Below are 21,261 nucleotides of genomic sequence, written 5' to 3'. Positions count from 1 at the left end.
CCACGTTGCACGAGAGTCTGCGCAGCCAGGGACACGGTGGCCCACGTTTCTTCAGGCTGGGAGGAGAACTTGTTCTTCACTTTCTCCAAGTCTGATCCCACCTGCTCCTCGATTGTCGCCGTAGAAAACTTGTAAAGTCCGTAAAGGGTGGAGGCGCACGTGGTAGCTGCTACCAGGAAAGTCACAGCTACATCCATACCTGGCTGATAAGGTGGTAACAATGGACTTGCGCTCCATCTCACCTGCGCGAGCTACATGCTCGGTTCAACGTGTCATCTTGCCTAAATCCTCATTCTACCATTGCGGCCTTGAAGCCCACAATAGCATTTCCGGATACCAGAGTGGTATCCTTGGAACAAATACGAAAACAATACCGCAAAAATTAATTGTGACAATCGAGCGAAATCTTGGGACATTGTTGTTAGAAGGTAATGACAGGGGTGAACAAACTGAATCAAAATTGGTGTAAAAATAAATTTCAAAATGCGAACATATCTGAATAACATAGAGAGATTTACTGAGAACTTTTGATACCGAAAATACTCCTGAAGGAGATAAGTGGATTTTAATAGCAAATGTTTAATGGTGACTTCTACCACCGCCGTGGAGTTAGACAACACACATAACGCCTTCAGGGAAACGAGCATTTCAGGATGTAGGGGTCCCATTTCTTTGCCGGTCACTGTACATTACAAGTTATGTCAACAGCGCACATAATATATATACACATAAATCTGGCACTATTTTTATATTACTACAACAACCATACAATATAAACTAAAGTAATTGCGTAATAAAGCAATGTTATCTTTAGGTTCTTATTCTATAGTGCACAAGTATTATAAAAATTCAATATTATAAATGTATACATTCTAAATTTATTTCTTATTAATTCCTGAAAATCTTCAACTGTATATAAAGTTAGAGAATATAAAGTCATCTTTGAATTCAGCATTTTGTAAAAATTTAGTTTTAGAACTATGCCATTTGGGAAAATTTCGCGAGGGGCCTGGGCCAGGCTAGCCCATGCCTGGCTACGCCTGGCAATAATAGAGCACCGATAATAAGACACCTGGTCTATTTGTGGCCATAAATGTTACGACATTATGTTACACAATTTTTAAAACAATATCTTCTGCGACATTAAACGTTCGTCCTTTGGTTATAAGAAAATTAATAATGAAATATGGTATTTAATTGTTCTAATAAGATAATCATAAAATTAAAGCTGATTTGAACCATATTGAGAACCTATCAAGTTCCTGTTAGATTTAAAATATAAATTTTCAATTAGTACCAATGGCAGAGATGGATAGATTTCACCAACAATTAGGAAATAAATGAAACAGAATGATTGAAAAGTGGATTTATAAATGTAATTATATGTGTGTTAAAAAACACTATTTAGCTATTAGAAGAAAGAATGACGGGAGACTTATTTTTCATTAAGTGCATGTTATTGAATGCATGAAAATACGTTCAAAAAGTTATTTTTAAAACAAAAAAGATACAGTTTACTTAACTTCAAATTATTAAATACAGTTTGGATAAATGTAGCTAATGTTTGATATATTGACCACTTAGAGTTTTTTTATAGTGGTAAAATTGATTGCGGTATGAGAACTTGACATGTAATTCAAGGAAACAATTGAAATTATTATAAGAAGCTTTATTTTGAATCCATCCAGTACAACCATGTTGTTTCTTTGTTCTTTCTCAACCACAACAAATAATATTGTAGCATGGCATGAGAGTACTAAGATATTGTTGACTTTCCCATTGTTGAAGTTACGAACCAGGCAATGGCCGCACAGGGGCGGGTCTTTCTCCCCCTTCGCCTTTCAACGATGGCGGCAAATCTGCTAAATTGTTCGAGAAAGAGAAATCCTTGAATATCCTGTAGCTTAGATTTCCTCACGAGTCGTTTTCACTTCTAAAATCTGGATGCAACCAACTTATCTTCGGTAAGTGCTTTTACTGTAGCGGAGAAGCCTTGCGATCGAGGTTCTATTCCGGTCGGACCACGGTATAGTGGTTGATATACGATCTTCAACTGTGTTGCGCAGCTGAAGTTTGATATCTTTTACCGTAGAGAAGCCAGAATTTGAAACAGTTTCCAAAGATCTTATATACAGGGTGTTTTCGTGACGTTGATTGAAACTTGCAGGGTGCATGAAGACTGACTCAAGCACCAATATGAGATGAGGAGCCCTTGTCCGGAAATGCGCCATTAAAAATTTAAGGACCAAAATTAGTTGGGACTGCCAATGACAGTGGAATTAGACAACTGAAATATGCGGCTTCTACAGAGCATTCCCTGACATTCGCTACGAGACTCGGTGGCAAGCGGCCCGGCATCAGGGCTTGTCTCTCCCGGTGAACGGGTCCGCGACAGTCGCACGCTACAGTCTGTTTTTTTTTTTTCCGCTCTCCCTGCCTTCGCTCTCTTTCCCTTTCTGTTGACGTTGCAGACTGACGCCAGTATAATCCTCCCTCGGAAGTTGTGTTGCGTCGTGTCCGTGTGTTGAAGATTGTGGCTTAATATGGCACCACAAAAGTTTACATTACAACAAAGGATTTATCTTGTCGAGTGTTACTTCGGAAAGAGGAATTGTGGAGAAGTGCGACGACGTTTTGCAACGAAATTTCCTGGTGTTCCCGTTCCACATAGGACCACTATATTAAACCTCGAAAGAACAACGAGGAAATCTAAAACATAAGTATACAAAGTCAATTCGCACACCATCCGTGCGTTATAAGAGAGTAGCTACTGTACGAGAAATCGGGAGAATTACAGTACACGAACATGCACGTGTAAATGCCAATTTCCTTCGGAGATGCAGCAGAGGGACATAATTTTCAACACCTTCTGTAGTCAAGGTTAGTACGCAATATGAAAACTGTAATTTTATTTGCCGACTCTACCGACTGTCGCGGACCCGTTCACCGGGAAAGACAAGCGCTGACGCCGGGCCGCTTGCCACCGAGTCTCGTAGCGAATGTCAGGGAATGCTCTGTATATATATATATTCTTATTTTACGTTGCATTTACAGTGCATCTTAGCACATTACGACGAAAATCTTACAGTAGTTGTTCAAAATGGCCGCCCCCAGCGTCGATTCAGGCACGACAGAGTCGCCATCCCTGGAGTCATTCTGCCCATATCACAGGCAGCAAGGATTCTTGCCAGAAGGCGACGCAAGGGGTGCCGTAGAGTGCAATCTTCGTATTAATTCTACAATCCAGATCTTTCAGTGTCTTATTCCACTGTCATAGGCAGCCCCAAATATGAGGAGGTATCAAAAGTTTTGCCTGTTGAGGTATAATTTGTTTAATAATGGAAAGATTGAAGCAATGAACAAACATATAGTTTGCCTGTAGTGTCCCCTACTCAACGTTACCCTTCCACACAGTTGCCATCACATTCGATGCATTTGTGCCAGCGTTTTATTCAGCCCTCAAAACCAGTTTGGAAAAATTCCACAGAGCACTCCCTACCCCACCGTTAAGAGCTGTTTCAACCTCCTGTAGGTCCTCGAATCTCATGCCACGAAGCACAGACTTAGCTCAGACTTAAGTAGTTAAGTTCAAAGTGGGAGAAACCGAAAGTGTGGACGTGACATAGAGTGGCAGGCCATCAACGTCGTTGACCGACGACAACCGCCATAGGTATGGTGAGCTCATTCGAGCGGATAAACGCATCACCATCCAGGAAATTTCTGATGCAGTGCACATGTCCTATGGGTCAGCACATGCAATGGTTGAGAGTTTGGGATACCATAAAGTCTGTTCTAAGTCTGCGCTTCGTGGCATGAGATTCGAGGACCTACAGGAGGTGCAAACAGCTCTTAACGGTGGGGTAGGGAGTGCTCTGTGGAATTTTTCCAAACTGGTTTTGAGGGCTGAATAAAATGCTGGCACAAATGCATCGAACGTGATGGCAACTGTGCGTAAGGGTAACTCTGAGTAGAGGACACTACAGGCAAACTATGTGTATGTTCATTGCTTCAATCTTTCCATTATTAAACAAATTATACCTCAACAGGCAAACCTTTTTGATACACCCTCGTAGTTTTGGCTTGTAACTTTTTAATGGTGCGCTTGCGGACCGGGGTTCCTTATCTCATATTGGTACTTGGGTCAGCATGCATCCACCCTGCAAGTTGGAAAAATTTTCACGGAAACACCCTGTGTATATGCTTCATAAGCTTTAGTTAATATGCAGATTGATATGTACAGAAGGTTTTTCTAGGTCTTGCGTGCACTACTTAAGGTCATACAAGATAAATAGATTCTTTAGATATTGATTGCCTTTATGGATTCTCCTGCATTCGAATCCCGTGGAGAGTACGGAATTGTGTCTTCGTCCATTTCATCTCTGTAGATAGTCCCTCGAAGTTGTTTCCTTACTTTTCATCGCCTTTATTCAGGGATAATCAGCATCGGATGGAAATCCTGTGACGTCACTCTCATAGACTCTCTAAGGATGGGGTTTCCAGTGGTGGCGATTGGGTCCAAAAACCGGGCGGGGACAAGGTGTCAAAACTAGGGGGGCAAAGTCAGTATATTTCCCTTTGTAGATAGGATTTAGCATATTGGGGGCAAAAGTGGAAAAAACTGGGGGGCAACTGCCCCCCTCGCCCCCCTAATCGCCGCCAATGGGTTTCTTTAATACGAAGTAGTTTCGAGGGATGGAAGAGTAGTATTGGCATATATTTGGGCCTTCCCGAAGATAACGCTCTGACCCTGGATTCGATCTCCGGTTCCTACAAATTGTGGTTCGGATCTCACTTTAAACTGTAGGCCCAGTCCCGATTAGCCTTTCTGAGGTAAAGCTACTCCCTGCACATTGAAACATGCCGTGAGGACGTAAGGACTCGCTAGTTCCCCGTCTCGGATCATTTATGGAGGTCATGTGGTCAGCACCACGCTTATAACGATAAGACGTGTTTATCGTTATTATTCTTATTATTAGACTAAACTTTGCTCTTTAGCTACAGTTCAATTGACATAAACTGATATCAAATATTATTGTATGAAGGGAAGAATAACCAATTATCTTTTCTTCCTTTTATTACAGAAGAAAACTAAGAAATAAATTCACACTGATTCGCTGGTGATTCTTGGTTTGCATGAGTGAACCTAATACACCTGTACTTTAAATTATCTTGGTAAAAGAAATATAACAAAAAATTACTCTCTCATATATTTATAAAAATAACAAAATTAACCTTTTTACTTACTATTACCTTGCCGGCCTTTAGAAAGAATTAACACTTTTCAAGACTTTAGTGGGATTTTTCATCAGAAGGTCTCGACACTAGGGACCACTTCACTAGACTATTCTCGTTGTTCCGTCTTCTTTTTCCGACGATCCTCGGTGTCTTGTCTTCGTCGTTCCTTCTTCTTTTCCCGACGAACCTCGGCTTCACTGACTGAAAATGTGCAAAACGTCTGCAGACAGAGTTCACTCCCGCATGATTTCTCTTCCGGAGAGCCTTAATGCCAATTTAACGTAGTAGAGAGGCAGCACTTCGTTCCTACGCGTCAGCAAAAATTCGATGCGACTGGTGTTATGTTACATCCGGTGTAGCGGGGTACGAGCGATTTTATTGTTGAGTCAGCAGAACGTGTCTGATCACGTTGAAGACATCGGAAGCGGTGGAGGAGGGGGTCAATGGATTTGTCACGTTGTTTCTTGATGTATGCTAACCTAACACGTGCTTATGTTTGTGTGTGTGTGTGTCTGTGAAGGAAATGCGCGCGCAACCATTGCGTATGATGCAAACACATGAAGAAATGATTTAAAGATGGCGCCGAAGGTGCTATACCCCGAAAGTTTAGCGGCTAAGGTTATTGCTCTGTAAAACAAGAGATATCGAGGGTTCGATTCCTGGTAGAGTCAATATTGATTGATTGATAGATTGAGTTAGTTTTTTTAAGTCCATTTTATGCACGGTAAAACTAATCAGGATTGGACCTACAGTTGAAAAGTGGTGATTCGGACCACTATGTGCCTCCACCGAGTATCGAACTTGGGACCCCTTGATTACAAGGCGACGATGTCAATATTGAATGGTCTCGATTAGCCTGTGTGTACATAAAGCCAACAAAATGGTTGAGTTCGAAAATCGAGTTGGGTTAGTGGTTAATGTTGTCACCTGGCAATGAAGAGGTCGCGGGTTCGATTCTCTAGGTAGTTAAATTAGGCCAATTGTTTAGTCCCGCCATTATAGGTCCCCGATTAGTCCATCTGTGCATAAATAGTGTTTGAATAAAATCAATATGGAGGCCTTTTGTTAGTGATTAATGTTGTCGCCTGGTAATGAAGAGGTCGCGGGTTGGATTTTCTAGGTAGTTAAATGAGGCCAATTGTTTTGTCCCGCCATTATAGGTCCCGATTAGTCCATATGTGCATAAATAGTATTTGAATAAAATCAATATGGCGGCCGCGTTTTGTGTTTAGCGGCGGCGGTGGCGGCGGCGGCGGCGGCGACCGGGCGCGGCGCGGGGCGGGGCGGCGCGGCGCGGTGCGGCTCGGGGGTGTTTTTTATTCCGCGAGATGTTTTAACCAAATGGTTGAGGGTTCGATTCCCAATGTTGGTGAAAATTGGATATTCAATTGTATTTGTTTAAAAGTTCCGATTAGCTTTTCGTGCACAAAGAGAAAATGAACTAATTGGAAATAGGATATTTATGCTGTAATGAAAAGGTCCCCGGGTTCGATTCACAATGTCAAATTGGCTGATAATGATGTTGTTTTTAAAATAAAAAAAAAGAAGTGTGAATAAATTAGAATCTGTTGTTTTGCCGTGTGGGGCCCCAGTAACGATTAGCTTAAATGCATAAAGAGTAGGTAAAATAAGCAAGATGGGCGTCACTATTGTTTTGTGATCAAAGAGGAGTCACAGGTTCGATTCAATCAAAGGAGGCAACATTCTATGTTTCAATTCCATGTAAAAGTCTAAAGTTATGTTTCGATTAACCTCAATGCATAAAGAGGAATTAAACAAAAACAAGCAAAATGGCGACAGATGTGATAAAAGAAAAATTGAATTAGTTTTTTTATAGTGACAAGAAAAAATAGCGAATCACTGTTAGAAATAGAATGAAAATAAAGATACTTGCCTTTGCGTGTCCAGCGCTGTGCAGAAAAGCTCTCATGCTTTATCTCCGACAAGTCCACAATACACAATTTTTTTTATTGTATAGTTAATTATGAATGTTGTTATTAACACAGATTCTTACCAGTGTGAAGGAAAGCTCTCATGCTTTATCTCCGACAAGTCCACAATACACACTTTTTCATTATATAGTTAATTATTAATGTTGTTATTAACACCGATTTTTACCAGTGTGAAGAAAAGCTCTCATGCTTTATCTTCGACAAGTCCACAATACACATTTTTTCATTATATAGTTAATTATTAATGTTGTTATTAACGATTGTTACCAGTAAAAATATAAACCATGAGGATTTTTAAAGGGGTGATAAGTGGGAAAAAAAGCCAAGACATATATTTTATCCCTGTTTATTACCAATATTTACAAAATTCAAAAGAGCCGCACACACACACACACACACACACATACATATGTAAAATGTTTATATTGTGTCACCAGTTTATCAGCATGTTATTTAACAAGTTTTTATTCTTCAAGTTTGTTCACTCACCCACATAAGGAATTGTGTCACTATCATATCCATTTTCTGCTGCAACCACTGAATTAAAATGTTTCACTATTTTTTCCACAAGCATGTTCTCGCAAAAAACAAACACTTCTTTGGAAAGTCTTTTTCCGTCGATGTTTTGTATAGACAAAGGCTCAGGTTTTGTACATCCATGTAGATGGGAAAGCACAAACTTCTCCTTATTACATGCATGGACAGGGGAAATATCTGTGCAACCGAAACATTGTTCGCGAAGGTCGAGAATGCAAGATTCCACACAGTTTCCAAAATATGATTTCAGATACGGCGACACTGTTTCACATATAACTTTCGCATGCTCGATGCAAAAAAATAAGTTCATAAAGTTCCGCCACGAACTTTCTGCGATGAACACTATCTCCAGGGAACCGTAAGCTGGTTTCTTTCTTATAATGATCTGACGGCGATTGTACAGTGTGGTTATCAGCAATTCATGTTGCTCACTTAGTGGGTAGGAAACACGAGGCTGCTCACCTGGAATAGCGATGTAATTGTCGATTACTGGAAACAATTCCTGAAGAGCGTGCCACTCCTGCAACTGTAGTTCAACACCGGCCGCCCCGCTTCTGTGTAGCCTGACCACAGGTTGGAAATCCAGATGAGAGGAAAGTCCGATTGAGATAACCTTTGTTTTCGAAGCATTCAAATAGTAGACGTGATCAAATAATATCGACTGGCGTATAAGACTAGTTACTTGTTTTTGTTCTTCAGGTAAATGCTGATCGCTCTCTTTCTGAAGAACCCCCTTGAAATTAGTGTACGGTTGAAATCTTTTTTCAGCGGCATCGAAATAGAGGATTCCATGACTAAGAACTGCGAGATACTGCATGTCGCAGCGTGCAGATATACATTTGAAGAAATGCGTGGGTGTGTTTTTGAGACGCATGCGCGCGTAGCAAACCAAGCATGTGCTGGACAAAAAAGGTGGAGGGGGCGGGGCGTTACAAAGATCAATGGTGAGAGAAAAATCAGCAGAATATCATAAACGTCATATTGAGGAAATATTGGATAACAAATATTAATTAATTTAATTAAAGCATCAACCGCATTGTCGATCTGAAACTAGGTTTATAGACAGGGGGCAAAATGGAAAATATCGACGATGTTCTAGTATTGGATTGTTTCTGTATTTCCATCGGTATAATCCTCCACCACATTTGAAGCATACTGTTTTATCCTCTTTTTGAATGTAAAATAATCCTGCTTCGGACAGAGCTTCTACAAACGGGAATTCTTTTGATTGCCAGTTTCTGAAAGAGGACAATCTAGCATTGAAAGATCCCATCTCTGGATATTGCGTCATTGTTCTGTAAAGACACAAAACAAGATAAATATTATAAGTAAGCTGTTGTAAACTGTAACGCTACAAAATTATTAATATACTATTAGGACTATATGTAATTTGTATAAAATTTCAAACAGTATTTACTGTCAATTTTTTCTAGTATATGTACCGAGTATTATAAATTTAATTTACGAGTCAGCAAATAAGTTGTTATAATATTGTCGTTTTTTATCGGTACTGGGAATAAAATTTGAAATTTATGCATGGGTTTACCAGAGGCTCTATGGAATAAATACAGAAAACAGTAATGCCCACAGTACACAGACCCGTAACTTTGTATCTGATGAGTGTTGTACGTATAGAATTTAGAGTTACTTTCCAAAAATCGCAAATGGTTATGCACATGTGGAGGTTTTCCGTAACTATCAAAAAATTCCCCCCGGGAGTTACTGTCTATGTAAATTGCTACCCAGTGCTTCCCGGGGCTATCTTTGGGGTCTGTATTTACAATCAACGCTGCTGGTAGTTCCACATGTACAGGTAATTCATTAGCTGCGAAAACCCCAACATGATGATTGTCAAAGGCTCTATTTGATATTAACCCGTGAAGCAAATTTAAAGTCGACAGCATTGCTGGACACTAAATAGTAATATTGTGCAACTCACCTTGTTATACAATTAATCCAGATGAATATCTCTTTGATTATTAATTTCCATGAGAGCGTCAAATTCAGAGTAGATAACACAAGTCACAGTAGATTCCAAAGCCGATTTGAAGTGAGTTCCAAGCTAACAGCCCCTTGCCGTTGAAGACTGCAGTGGGATATTGCACTTGCAGCTGCGTCTGCTGTTATATCGAAAACAAGTAATGCGTATCCCTGGGGGTATTCCTCACGCGATATATTGTTTCCTTCATCCATATAGTGTATCCCTGTTCCAGAGAATAATGTGTGATATGCTGTTATGTACTTGTTGTTTTCAAAGTGTGGTTGAAGTGGTTTGCCGGGAATTTGGACTCCATCAACATATAAAGTAAAGAAGTTGTAATTGAAATGTTGAAAATTGGATGGGTTTGTAGACAGAGTGCCGTTGAATGCATCGTTGGTACCAAACCCCACAACTAATCGTTTCGGAAGACGTCCAAGTATCACATTGTCAATTGTTTTTGAAACAATATCTTTTGGGATAGTTACAGCTTTAAGTTGTACTCTTGTTAGAGGGTATTTTGCTGTATGTTTTTGCAGTATGCGATTGTGACTAAGTTTGATGGATGAACTGACCGATACTTTTCTCACATATAGTGTAGCATCCAGAATTTCCACTTTGCCTTCACTGTCATCTAATCCCATCAAGCAGAAAGTGTTTTTCGAAGGAATCAGTTTTTTTCGCATTTCCACTCCATTGATCAAAAATTTCTCTTGATTGAAAATATCAGAATGCAAGTAACCAAACATATAAAATGTTTTACTCTGTTTTGTTAGTTGGTTACGTTTTGAAAAGCCTTTGTTGTCTTCCGAAACGTTATCAAAAGCGCCTGCTGTATCCTTGTACCACAATGCACTTTGGAGATGAGATGATTTTGCAGATATGTCATAGTTCAGTGCTTTTTCAAAATAAGACCTGTATGGGTGCATGTGAGATGGAAACGAGAGGAGTTTGTTATTTAAGTAGATTTGTACTTCGCTGAACATTGCATTGAGAAAATCATTGACAGGCCCAATTGTTTTATCTGTGGGTAGCAATAACTGACCATTCGCTTTTACAATTCTGGCATCTATATTCAACATTGTGTGTGCTAAATCCATATAATCATCACCATGTCCAGGTATTAGAAACTCGGTGGGGGCATTATCTGCCAGAGAACTAACAGGTTTGTATCCGAAGGTGTGGTGTTCTAAGATGCTTGTCTGAGTAAGTTTTACCGAGAAAATATCCAATTCACTTTGAAAACACTCACATGATTTCTCCCTAATTAGCGCCATATCTAATCAAAAATATCTGATGTTATTTGAATTTTTTTACGGTTGCGTTTGGTTGTTTTCTTGGTGTTTGTATTGGCACTGGATCTCTTCTTTCTCTGAGCGGTCCTTCCAGTTCGCTGTCCCGAAGCAGAGTGATTCCTTTTGAAATGTTTATGCCCCTGATAACCTGAACCAATCATTTCCTTTAGCTTTGTTTCAGCTTTTCTTTTAAGATTTGATCTGGCATCCGAAATTCTGGATTGTAGTGACTGTTTTAGGGGTGTTTTGTCTACAACATCACCTAACACATTTACCCCTGTTTTTAACATTTCTTTCCCTACAGCTTTCGCTCCTTTCTTGATAAGAGGCAAAGCTGACCGAAAAAGTCCTCCAAGAAAACTTCCAATGCCATGTCCTTTTTGATAGGCAGCACCGTAATATATGTTACCCACACCAGATCCAGCTTGTTGATGGTAGTATTGAAAATATGGGTCATTCATAATCACAGCTTTTCACCACAACATCTAAAATGAAGTTTCAAACACACTAGTCCGAAGGAGAATGGGATGTGTGCACCAGTGCTGTCCCTTAAGTCAATTTCTATTTGTTCGAAATTATGTTTCTGCACTGGGATGTAATGTGGTGAATCGAAAATTTGCACACCATCACTTCCAAAAGTATGTTCCATAGGATTAATGTTTATAATACGTAATAGAGGGGCGACAGCATCTCCCACCATATGTGATTCCACAATATCTGTGTAAATATACATCTGGGAAGGAATCTCTCTCACAACATTTGGAGGCGAGCGTCCAATTTTTACTTCTGATAGATCATCGGTCGGTTTAAAACCTAATATCCGTGCCAGTTGAGGTGACAATTGTACATTTATGTTTCTCTGCTTGGTAGATATATCAACAGTCACATGTTTGTACGCAGGATGATTTCGGAGACTAAAATTTAATGTTTCAGAATATTTATTGATTTCTGCAACAATGCTGTTTATAGATGCGTAATAGCCTTCGGATATTCGAAGTTCGTTCCATTTGACATCATCCATAGATTTATATTGAATATAGTTGTTAAATCTTGTAGTGTTTAGTATTGAATAAGGATAATGCACTTCTACCAATGCCATCTCCCATTTGTTGGTGTCCAACTCCACACGGTTCTGAAGCTTTGTGGTGTAATTAGTTAGAGTATTACTTGGGAAATATTTCATGGAACTGTTACTAGGCAAAGTAATGTAGAAAGCGTTTGCTTTTTTCATGATGTGTTATCAAGGTTATTTGTACCACTGATGAGAATATCTACAAAATTTATGCCTCTCTCTCTCTTTTTTTGACTCCAAAAACGATGCGCTAATCCAACTGTCAAATAATCTGGAGTAACCTTTCCAATGAACTAACAACTTTTTACTGGCTCCTTTACCTTTGGTCGCGAGGATTTTATCAATTTCATGCATATCCGGTAAGCGGACCAGTTGCAACTCTTCCGTATAAAATGTTCCATCGATTTTATGTCCTTGTAGATCTTTTAATTCATACACTTGAGGATTTCTTTTCAAAATACGTTCCACCACAAATATTTCTCTTGTCCAATTTTCCATGTAACCTTTGTCAAAGCGTTTTTTGGTTTTTGTTATTCTCACTGTATCTCCTATTTTGAATAGCATCTTCAATGACAATAGTGGAGATGAATCAGATTTGAGTTTTTTGTCATACATATTGTGCCATACTTTCAAAACCTTCTCAGGAGTAACATCTGCTGGTGCCATTTTAATACTCGAGTGAATTTTATGATTATAAGCTTTCAAAAGCTTTGGGAGTACATTAACATAGCAGCTGGTTCTTTGCTTAGTAAAATACTTCCACATGCGTTCCTTTAAAGTTCTGTTGAATCTTTCAACAATACTAGCTTTAATATCAGGATTCTTTGTTGTAAAATAAATTACATTTTGTTTTTTGAGATATTCCTGCACAATACTGTTGGTAAACTCACGCCGTTTGTCAGTTTGTAATTTCAAAGGTTTTCTTTTGCTTTGTTTGAAAATTTGCTGGAAAGCCTTTTTTATACATACACCAGTTTTATTTTTTACAGGGACAGCCCAAGCATGCCTACTAAAAATATCGATAACTGTGAGTATATATCTGTACCCTTTGTTGTGATTCCGCAAACTCTGCATGTCATTCAAGTCAGCCTGCCATTGGTCATCAATATTATGCACAAAATAAAAGTTTCTCGGAAATCGACGCTTTACAGGTCTATGCAAAGTGTATGCAGTTTGCTTTGTCAACCAATGTTTGATTGTTGACAATGGTATGGATTTTTTTACAGCTTTCCATAGTGTTGAAGCTGTAGAATAGGATGCTGGATGAGATGGATTGTACCAGATATTCTCTAATATTTTTTCGCTCATGGTTTGTATCTTGACCAAACTGGAACAGTACGTTTACGTTTGTGCCCTGGAAATGATGATACAAAAGAAATTGGTTCTTTTTCTTCTTCTTCTGCTTCTGTTAATTCTTGTGCCTCTTCTTGGTTAGCTCCGGACAGCGGAACATGGCGTCCGGGGTTGCCAAAAACAATCTGTTGAATAAACTCCTGTCTCCGGGGGTTTCCAACATATTCTTGAGGAATATTAGATAACGCCAGAGCTCTATTGAACAGTTGCCACCCAACAGGATTGCTTGTTTTTCGTGGTCGAATTATATCCGATACTAGATCGACAATATTTGAGCCTTCAATTTTATTATTGTTAATAAAAACTGCCCCATATTTATCCCAATCAATATTACTATTATGTAAAAGACGTTCATACAACAGTTCGGCTTTTCTACGATACATGCTAGGTGTAGCAGCTAGAATTTCTTCTTTCATATCAGTCAACTTCTCAGTAGATTCTGTAATCGGTAGCGACACAGGTTCTCTTTGTTTTCGAGTAATAGACAGAAATTTTTGGAGTACAATGCTGTAACGATTCCATTTTTCATCATCCGAAAGACCTTTGAGATTCAAAATTACTTGCATATCCTGATCCAATTGCGATAAGGATGTAGACGGTGCAGACATAACAGGATGTCTTATGTTATCCATAAATTCTTGAGGTATTATAACCATTTTTTTTGGCATGCTCCATGTTCAGATTTTTTTTCACTTAAATAAACTTGATAACACACCTCCTATTAAAGGGGCTAATAACGCAGGTAGAAATCCTCCGTGTTGCACTAGTATCTGTTTCTTCTGCTTTGTAGAGTGTCCTTTGGCACCTTCTTGTACCGGCTCAATTTTGTTTTCTGAGGTGTTGAAAGAGGAACATTCCCTTTTAGAACATTGTAACAACACTCACAGATTGAATTAACTAAGGAAGAATCAGCAGCTTGTAATATTGCTGTGCGAAGAGCTGGTTTAGCATCCGACAAAACTTGGAGCACTTTAGCGTGTTACACTCTTGGAGCCATGATGACAGAATAAACGACTAGTGATTATGCTTGCTTTTTTTGTAGGAATATATACATAATTGATATCATCGTCGGGAAATATCCGCGACCGAAAACGTACTTCTTCCGGAGTGTTCTGCTTCAGATCAAACAGCAAATATCCATGGGGTTCAGCGTTGGCATTGTAATATGCATCTTTTATAAAATTTGGATTCTTCGGGTATATTTGTCTAGATGAATAATTAATTTGGGCTCTGTCTCTTGGATTTTTGAAGCATACAATATAATGACTATTTAAAGATATATCTCTATTCCCTTTTCCCTGATGGAATAGATTTTGAGTGATAAAGAAAAGACTAATATCACGATGATGACACCCTTTTGTGAATAAATCTGTGACTCTTTGATCGCATTCCCTCATCTGATCATCGATAATAATAAGATGAGGTCCAGAATTTGGCACAAATTGGTCAATATTAGGCATTCCTTCCCGAAATTGTACAAAACCAGGGAAATCATTGTATGCAGATTGCCATTCCCCGTAGCACACCAAAATATTGTTGAATTTTACATTTACCATTTGGGGTAAACACTGGAGAAAATGCTTCACAAAATATGTCTTTCCGCATCCTGATGGACCAGCCAATATTGCAGAGAACGGATTATTCCACAAGCACTCCATTTCTCAAACTGTGAAGAATGTTTTAAATTACATATAATATAAAAATCGAATGTTATGAATATTTTTCTAGTTGTTAGATTTTACTGATATGTTGTATCTTCAAATTACATATATATATATTATATTGTATTATATATATATATATATACTTCATCAATAAATAAATATGTGTGTGTGTCTGTATACACACACCCACACACACACACACACACACACACACATACAGACAATTTTCTTATAGTACAAAATTCACTTTACAACAGCACAACAAATGCCAGGTAGCATTACCATTGTACGCATGCGCGTTTGTAAACCCCGCCTACATATTCCGAGCATCAGCGTTGTGTTAGAGAGCTCTCTATTGTTTCAACAACGATAAACAGCTTGGTGGTCCAGATCAAATTGGTTCTGGAATCTACTGTGACGTGTGCCGTCTACTTTGAAGTATAAAAAGGTGAGTTGCACAATATTACTATTTAGTGTCCAGCAATGCTGTCGACTTTAAATTTGCTTCACGGGTTATATCAAATAGAGCCTTTGACAATCATCATGTTGGGGTTTTCGCAGCTAATGAATTACCTGTACATGTGGAACTACCAGCAGCGTTGATTGTAAATACAGACCCCAAAGATAGCCCCGGGAAGCACTGGGTAGCAATTTACATAGACAGTAACTCCCGGGGGGAATTTTTTGATAGTTACGGAAAACCTCCACATGTGCATAACCATTTGCGATTTTTGGAAAGTAACTCTAAATTCTATACGTACAACACTCATCAGATACAAAGTTACGGGTCTGTGTACTGTGGGCATTACTGTTTTCTGTATTTATTCCATAGAGCCTCTGGTAAACCCATGCATAAATTTCAAATTTTATTCCCAGTACCGATAAAAAACGACAATATTATAACAACTTATTTGCTGACTCGTAAATTAAATTTATAATACTCGGTACGTATACTAGAAAATATTGACAGTAAATACTGTTTGAAATTTTATACAAATTACATATAGTCCTAATAGTATATTAATAATTTTGTAGCGTTACAGTTTACAACAGCTTACTTATAATATTTATCTTGTTTTGTGTCTTTACAGAACAATGACGCAATATCCAGAGATGGGATCTTTCAATGCTAGATTGTCCTCTTTCAGAAACTGGCAATCAAAAGAATTCCCGTTTGTAGAAGCTCTGTCCGAAGCAGGATTATTTTACATTCAAAAAGAGGATAAAACAGTATGCTTCAAATGTGGTGGAGGATTATACCGATGGAAATACAGAAACAATCCAATACTAGAACATCGTCGATATTTTCCATTTTGCCCCCTGTCTATAAACCTAGTTTCAGATCGACAATGCGGTTGATGCTTTAATTAAATTAATTAATATTTGTTATCCAATATTTCCTCAATATGACGTTTATGATATTCTGCTGATTTTTCTCTCACCATTGATCTTTGTAACGCCCCGCCCCCTCCACCTTTTTTGTCCAGCACATGCTTGGTTTGCTACGCGCGCATGCGTCTCAAAAACACACCCACGCATTTCTTCAAATGTATATCTGCACGCTGCGACATGCAGTATCTCGCAGTTCTTAGTCATGGAATCCTCTATTTCGATGCCGCTGAAAAAAGATTTCAACCGTACACTAATTTCAAGGGGGTTCTTCAGAAAGAGAGCGATCAGCATTTACCTGAAGAACAAAAACAAGTCTTATACGCCAGTCGATATTATTTGATCACGTCTACTATTTGAATGCTTCGAAAACAAAGGTTATCTCAATCGGACTTTCCTCTCATCTGGATTTCCAACCTGTGGTCAGGCTACACAGAAGCGGGGCGGCCGGTGTTGAACTACAGTTGCAGGAGTGGCACGCTCTTCAGGAATTGTTTCCAGTAATCGACAATTACATCGCTATTCCAGGTGAGCAGCCTCGTGTTTCCTACCCACTAAGTGAGCAACATGAATTGCTGATAACCACACTGTACAATCGCCGTCAGATCATTATAAGAAAGAAACCAGCTTACGGTTCCCTGGAGATAGTGTTCATCGCAGAAAGTTCGTGGCGGAACTTTATGAACTTATTTTTTTGCATCGAGCATGCGAAAGTTATATGTGAAACAGTGTCGCCGTATCTGAAATCATATTTTGGAAACTGTGTGGAATCTTGCATTCTCGACCTTCGCGAACAATGTTTCGGTTGCACAGATATTTCCCCTGTCCATGCATGTAATAAGGAGAAGTTTGTGCTTTCCCATCTACATGGATGTACAAAACCTGAGCCTTTGTCTATACAAAACATCGACGGAAAAAGACTTTCCAAAGAAGTGTTTGTTTTTTGCGAGAACATGCTTGTGGAAAAAATAGTGAAACATTTTAATTCAGTGGTTGCAGCAGAAAATGGATATGATAGTGACACAATTCCTTATGTGGGTGAGTGAACAAACTTGAAGAATAAAAACTTGTTAAATAACATGCTGATAAACTGGTGACACAATATAAACATTTTACATATGTATGTGTGTGTGTGTGTGTGTGTGTGCGGCTCTTTTGAATTTTGTAAATATTGGTAATAAACAGGGATAAAATATATGTCTTGGCTTTTTTTCCCACTTATCACCCCTTTAAAAATCCTCATGGTTTATATTTTTACTGGTAACAATCGTTAATAACAACATTAATAATTAACTATATAATGAAAAAATGTGTATTGTGGACTTGTCGAAGATAAAGCATGAGAGCTTTTCTTCACACTGGTAAAAATCGGTGTTAATAACAACATTAATAATTAACTATATAATGAAAAAGTGTGTATTGTGGACTTGTCGGAGATAAAGCATGAGAGCTTTCCTTCACACTGGTAAGAATCTGTGTTAATAACAACATTCATAATTAACTATACAATAAAAAAAATTGTGTATTGTGGACTTGTCGGAGATAAAGCATGAGAGCTTTTCTGCACAGCGCTGGACACGCAAAGGCAAGTATCTTTATTTTCATTCTATTTCTAACAGTGATTCGCTATTTTTTCTTGTCACTATAAAAAAACTAATTCAATTTTTCTTTTATCACATCTGTCGCCATTTTGCTTGTTTTTGTTTAATTCCTCTTTATGCATTGGGGTTAATCGAAACATAACTTTAGACTTTTACATGGAATTGAAACATAGAATGTTGCCTCCTTTGATTGAATCGAACCTGTGACTCCTCTTTGATCACAAAACAATAGTGACGCCCATCTTGCTTATTTTACCTACTCTTTATGCATTTAAGCTAATCGTTACTGGGGCCCCACACGGCAAAACAACAGATTCTAATTTATTCACACTTCTTTTTTTTTATTTTAAAAACAACATCATTATCAGCCAATTTGACATTGTGAATCGAACCCGGGGACCTTTTCATTACAGCATAAATATCCTATTTCCAATTAGTTCATTTTCTCTTTGTGCACGAAAAGCTAATCGGAACTTTTAAACAAATACAATTGAATATCCAATTTTCACCAACATTGGGAATCGAACCCTCAACCATTTGGTTAAAACATCTCGCGGAATAAAAAACACCCCCGAGCCGCACCGCGCCGCGCCGCCCCGCCCCGCGCCGCGCCCGGTCGCCGCCGCCGCCGCCGCCGCTAAACACAAAACGCGGCCGCCATATTGATTTTATTCAAATACTATTTATGCACAGATGGACTAATCGGGACCTATAATGGCGGGACAAAACAATTGGCCTCATTTAACTACCTAGAAAATCCAACCCGCGACCTCTTCATTACCAGGCGACAACATTAATCACTAACAAAAGGCCTCCATATTGATTTTATTCAAACACTATTTATGCACAGATGGACTAATCGGGGACCTATAATGGCGGGACTAAACAATTGGCCTAATTTAACTACCTAGAGAATCGAACCCGCAACCTCTTCATTGCCAGGTGACAACATTAACCACTAAACCAACTCGAGTTTCGAACTCAACCATTTTGTTGGCTTTATGTACACACAGGCTAATCGAGACCATTCAATATTGACATCGTCGCCTTGTAATCAAAGGGTCCCAGGTTCGATACTCGGTGGAGGCACATAGTGGTCCGAATCACCACTTTTCAACTGTAGGTCCAATCCTGATTAGTTTTACCGTGCATAAAATGGACTTAAAAAAAACTAACTCAATCTATCAATCAATCAATATTGACTCTACCAGGAATCGAACCCTCGACGTCTCTTGTTTTACAGAGCAATAACCTTAGCCGCTAAACTTTCGGGGTATAGCACCTTCGGCGCCATCTTTAAATCATTTCTTCATGTGTTTGCATCATACGCAATGGTTGCGCGCGCATTTCCTCCACAGACACACACACACACACACACACACAAACATAAGCACGTGTTAGGTTAGCATACATCAAGAAACAACGTGACAAATCCATTGACCCCCTCCCCCACCGCTTCCGATGTCTTCAACGTGATCAGACACGTTCTGCTGACTCAACAATAAAATCGCTCGTACCCCGCTACACCGGATGTAACATAACACCAGTCGCATCGAATTTTTGCTGACGCGTAGGAACGAAGTGCTGCCTCTCTACTAACGTTTCTAGTGATTCTGCAAACAACGGCGGACTAGCGTGGTCTTCTGACTGAAGACTACTTTACCACTTCGCCAGAAGAAAATGTCCACGGAGGTCTGCAAAACTCAACAGACAGAGCACTAACTTGCGCGCCCACCTTCCCGCCAAAATATCCGCGCCAACTGCTGAAACTACTTCGCGCGCAAATCCACGAGCGCTTACTTCCCTTTGTGTACCGGACTCAGTCTATTATCTCAAAAAGGGGTGTTTCGATTCCTTTTGCTTCTTTCTTCCCGGAACGTTCTGTAAACAATCGATTATACGCTCTGGTCTTCGTTGTCTCCCACGATTACACTAGGTATGCATTCATTAAAGGTTAGGTGAACCCCAGAGCCGTTCCACATAGGGACATTGCTAGAAAAATTCTGGCCTTAGATCACCCACTCCGGAAATCGAACCCGGGTCCCATGGGTGGCAGTCATGCGTCATAACGACTGAAGCACCCAGTCTCTACGGTATATCTAAGCATAAGTGTACTTATACTTTTTTGACATCGTAATTATTTATCTCGACATCGCCTCAAAATTTAGGCTCTGATTGTGTCAAGGTTCAATATCTCCACCTCTTCCGGTTCATTGCCGACCTCTGTAGCGGAATGGCTAGCACGGCGCGGTAAGACTCCCGGGGTTCATGGTTCGAATTCCGGCCTGGGCATGTTCTCTGTGAGTGTCCCTTCATCAATTTCATCGTATCATCACCACCAGTCATCCTCATCGTCGTGATTTGCCAAAAGTGGCAGAAAAGCGACGCTGAAAAACAATTCAACTTATGATGCATTTTACAAGAGTTTATAATCTTATAGCCCAGGTTCCGGTGAGGAGCGTCTCAATGCAGGCGGCTTGGCTCGTCGCCCTGCTCCTGGTGGCAATCGCTGGAACCTTGACGCCTGCGGAGGCCTCGAGGAGAGGGAGCCTGAAGGCGGAAATCAAGAAACTCCAGCACCAGTTCCCGTCGCAGCCAGAGCGCACGTGGGAGACCATCCTGGACGTCGTCGCTCCTGCCTTCGACAACAACTCCCCCGCCACCTTGCTGGTCCTCACGTCTCCAGAGACCAGAAGCGTCGGCAACAAGCTCGCGAAGACCTTGGAGAAGAGCTTCAGGAGGCTGCTGGGAACCGTCTTGGAGAAGAGCACCGGCTTCATATGCTCGAGCGCGTTCGCCAAGAGGAACTCTAGGACTAAGTTTCGCAGCACCCTGTGCGAGGTCCTCGGAGCAGAGAAGGTCGCCGTGTTGCTCGACGCTCAGGAATTGCACCCCAAGAACGCCCTGGCGCTCGCCAACCTCGAGCTGCTCTGCAGGAAGCGACCTGTGAAAGATGCGATTCTCATCCTCACGTTGTCGCCGCCTGCAGGATACCAAAGCAGTTCCCGGGACCCGTCCACGGAAGAGGCGGCAGAAGTGGCCGCCGAGTACATCCAGGCCGCCTGGGGGGAGTACCTCGACGAGGAGAACTATGACACGCTGGTGGATGCAATAGCCTTCGCCTCTATCACTGTTAGAAAGCACGACACAAGGCTCGAAGAAGATGACGACAGATAATGCTCTTA

At 40.0% G+C, this 21,261-nt stretch overlaps 1 protein-coding gene across 1 annotated transcript; it reads left to right on the top strand.

Annotated features, from left to right (window-relative positions):
• The first annotated feature begins 1,810 nt into the window (after positions 1 to 1,810).
• On the top strand, positions 1,811 to 21,261 carry LOC145999836 (uncharacterized). The gene is made up of 2 exons (XM_083137098.1): positions 1,811 to 1,964; positions 20,517 to 21,261. The coding sequence occupies exon 2, from the start codon at positions 20,543 to 20,545 to the stop codon at positions 21,251 to 21,253; it is 711 nt and encodes a 236-aa protein (XP_082993224.1). The 5' UTR covers positions 1,811 to 1,964; positions 20,517 to 20,542; the 3' UTR covers positions 21,254 to 21,261.

The sequence above is a fragment of the Lepisma saccharinum genome, chromosome 16 (genome assembly GCF_977018435.1).
Source record: "Lepisma saccharinum chromosome 16, izLepSacc3.1, whole genome shotgun sequence".
In the NCBI taxonomy this organism is placed as follows: Eukaryota; Metazoa; Arthropoda; class Insecta; order Zygentoma; family Lepismatidae; genus Lepisma; species Lepisma saccharinum.
Note: the sequence above shows the minus strand (reverse complement) of the source record. Positions and strands in the feature narration are given on the sequence as shown.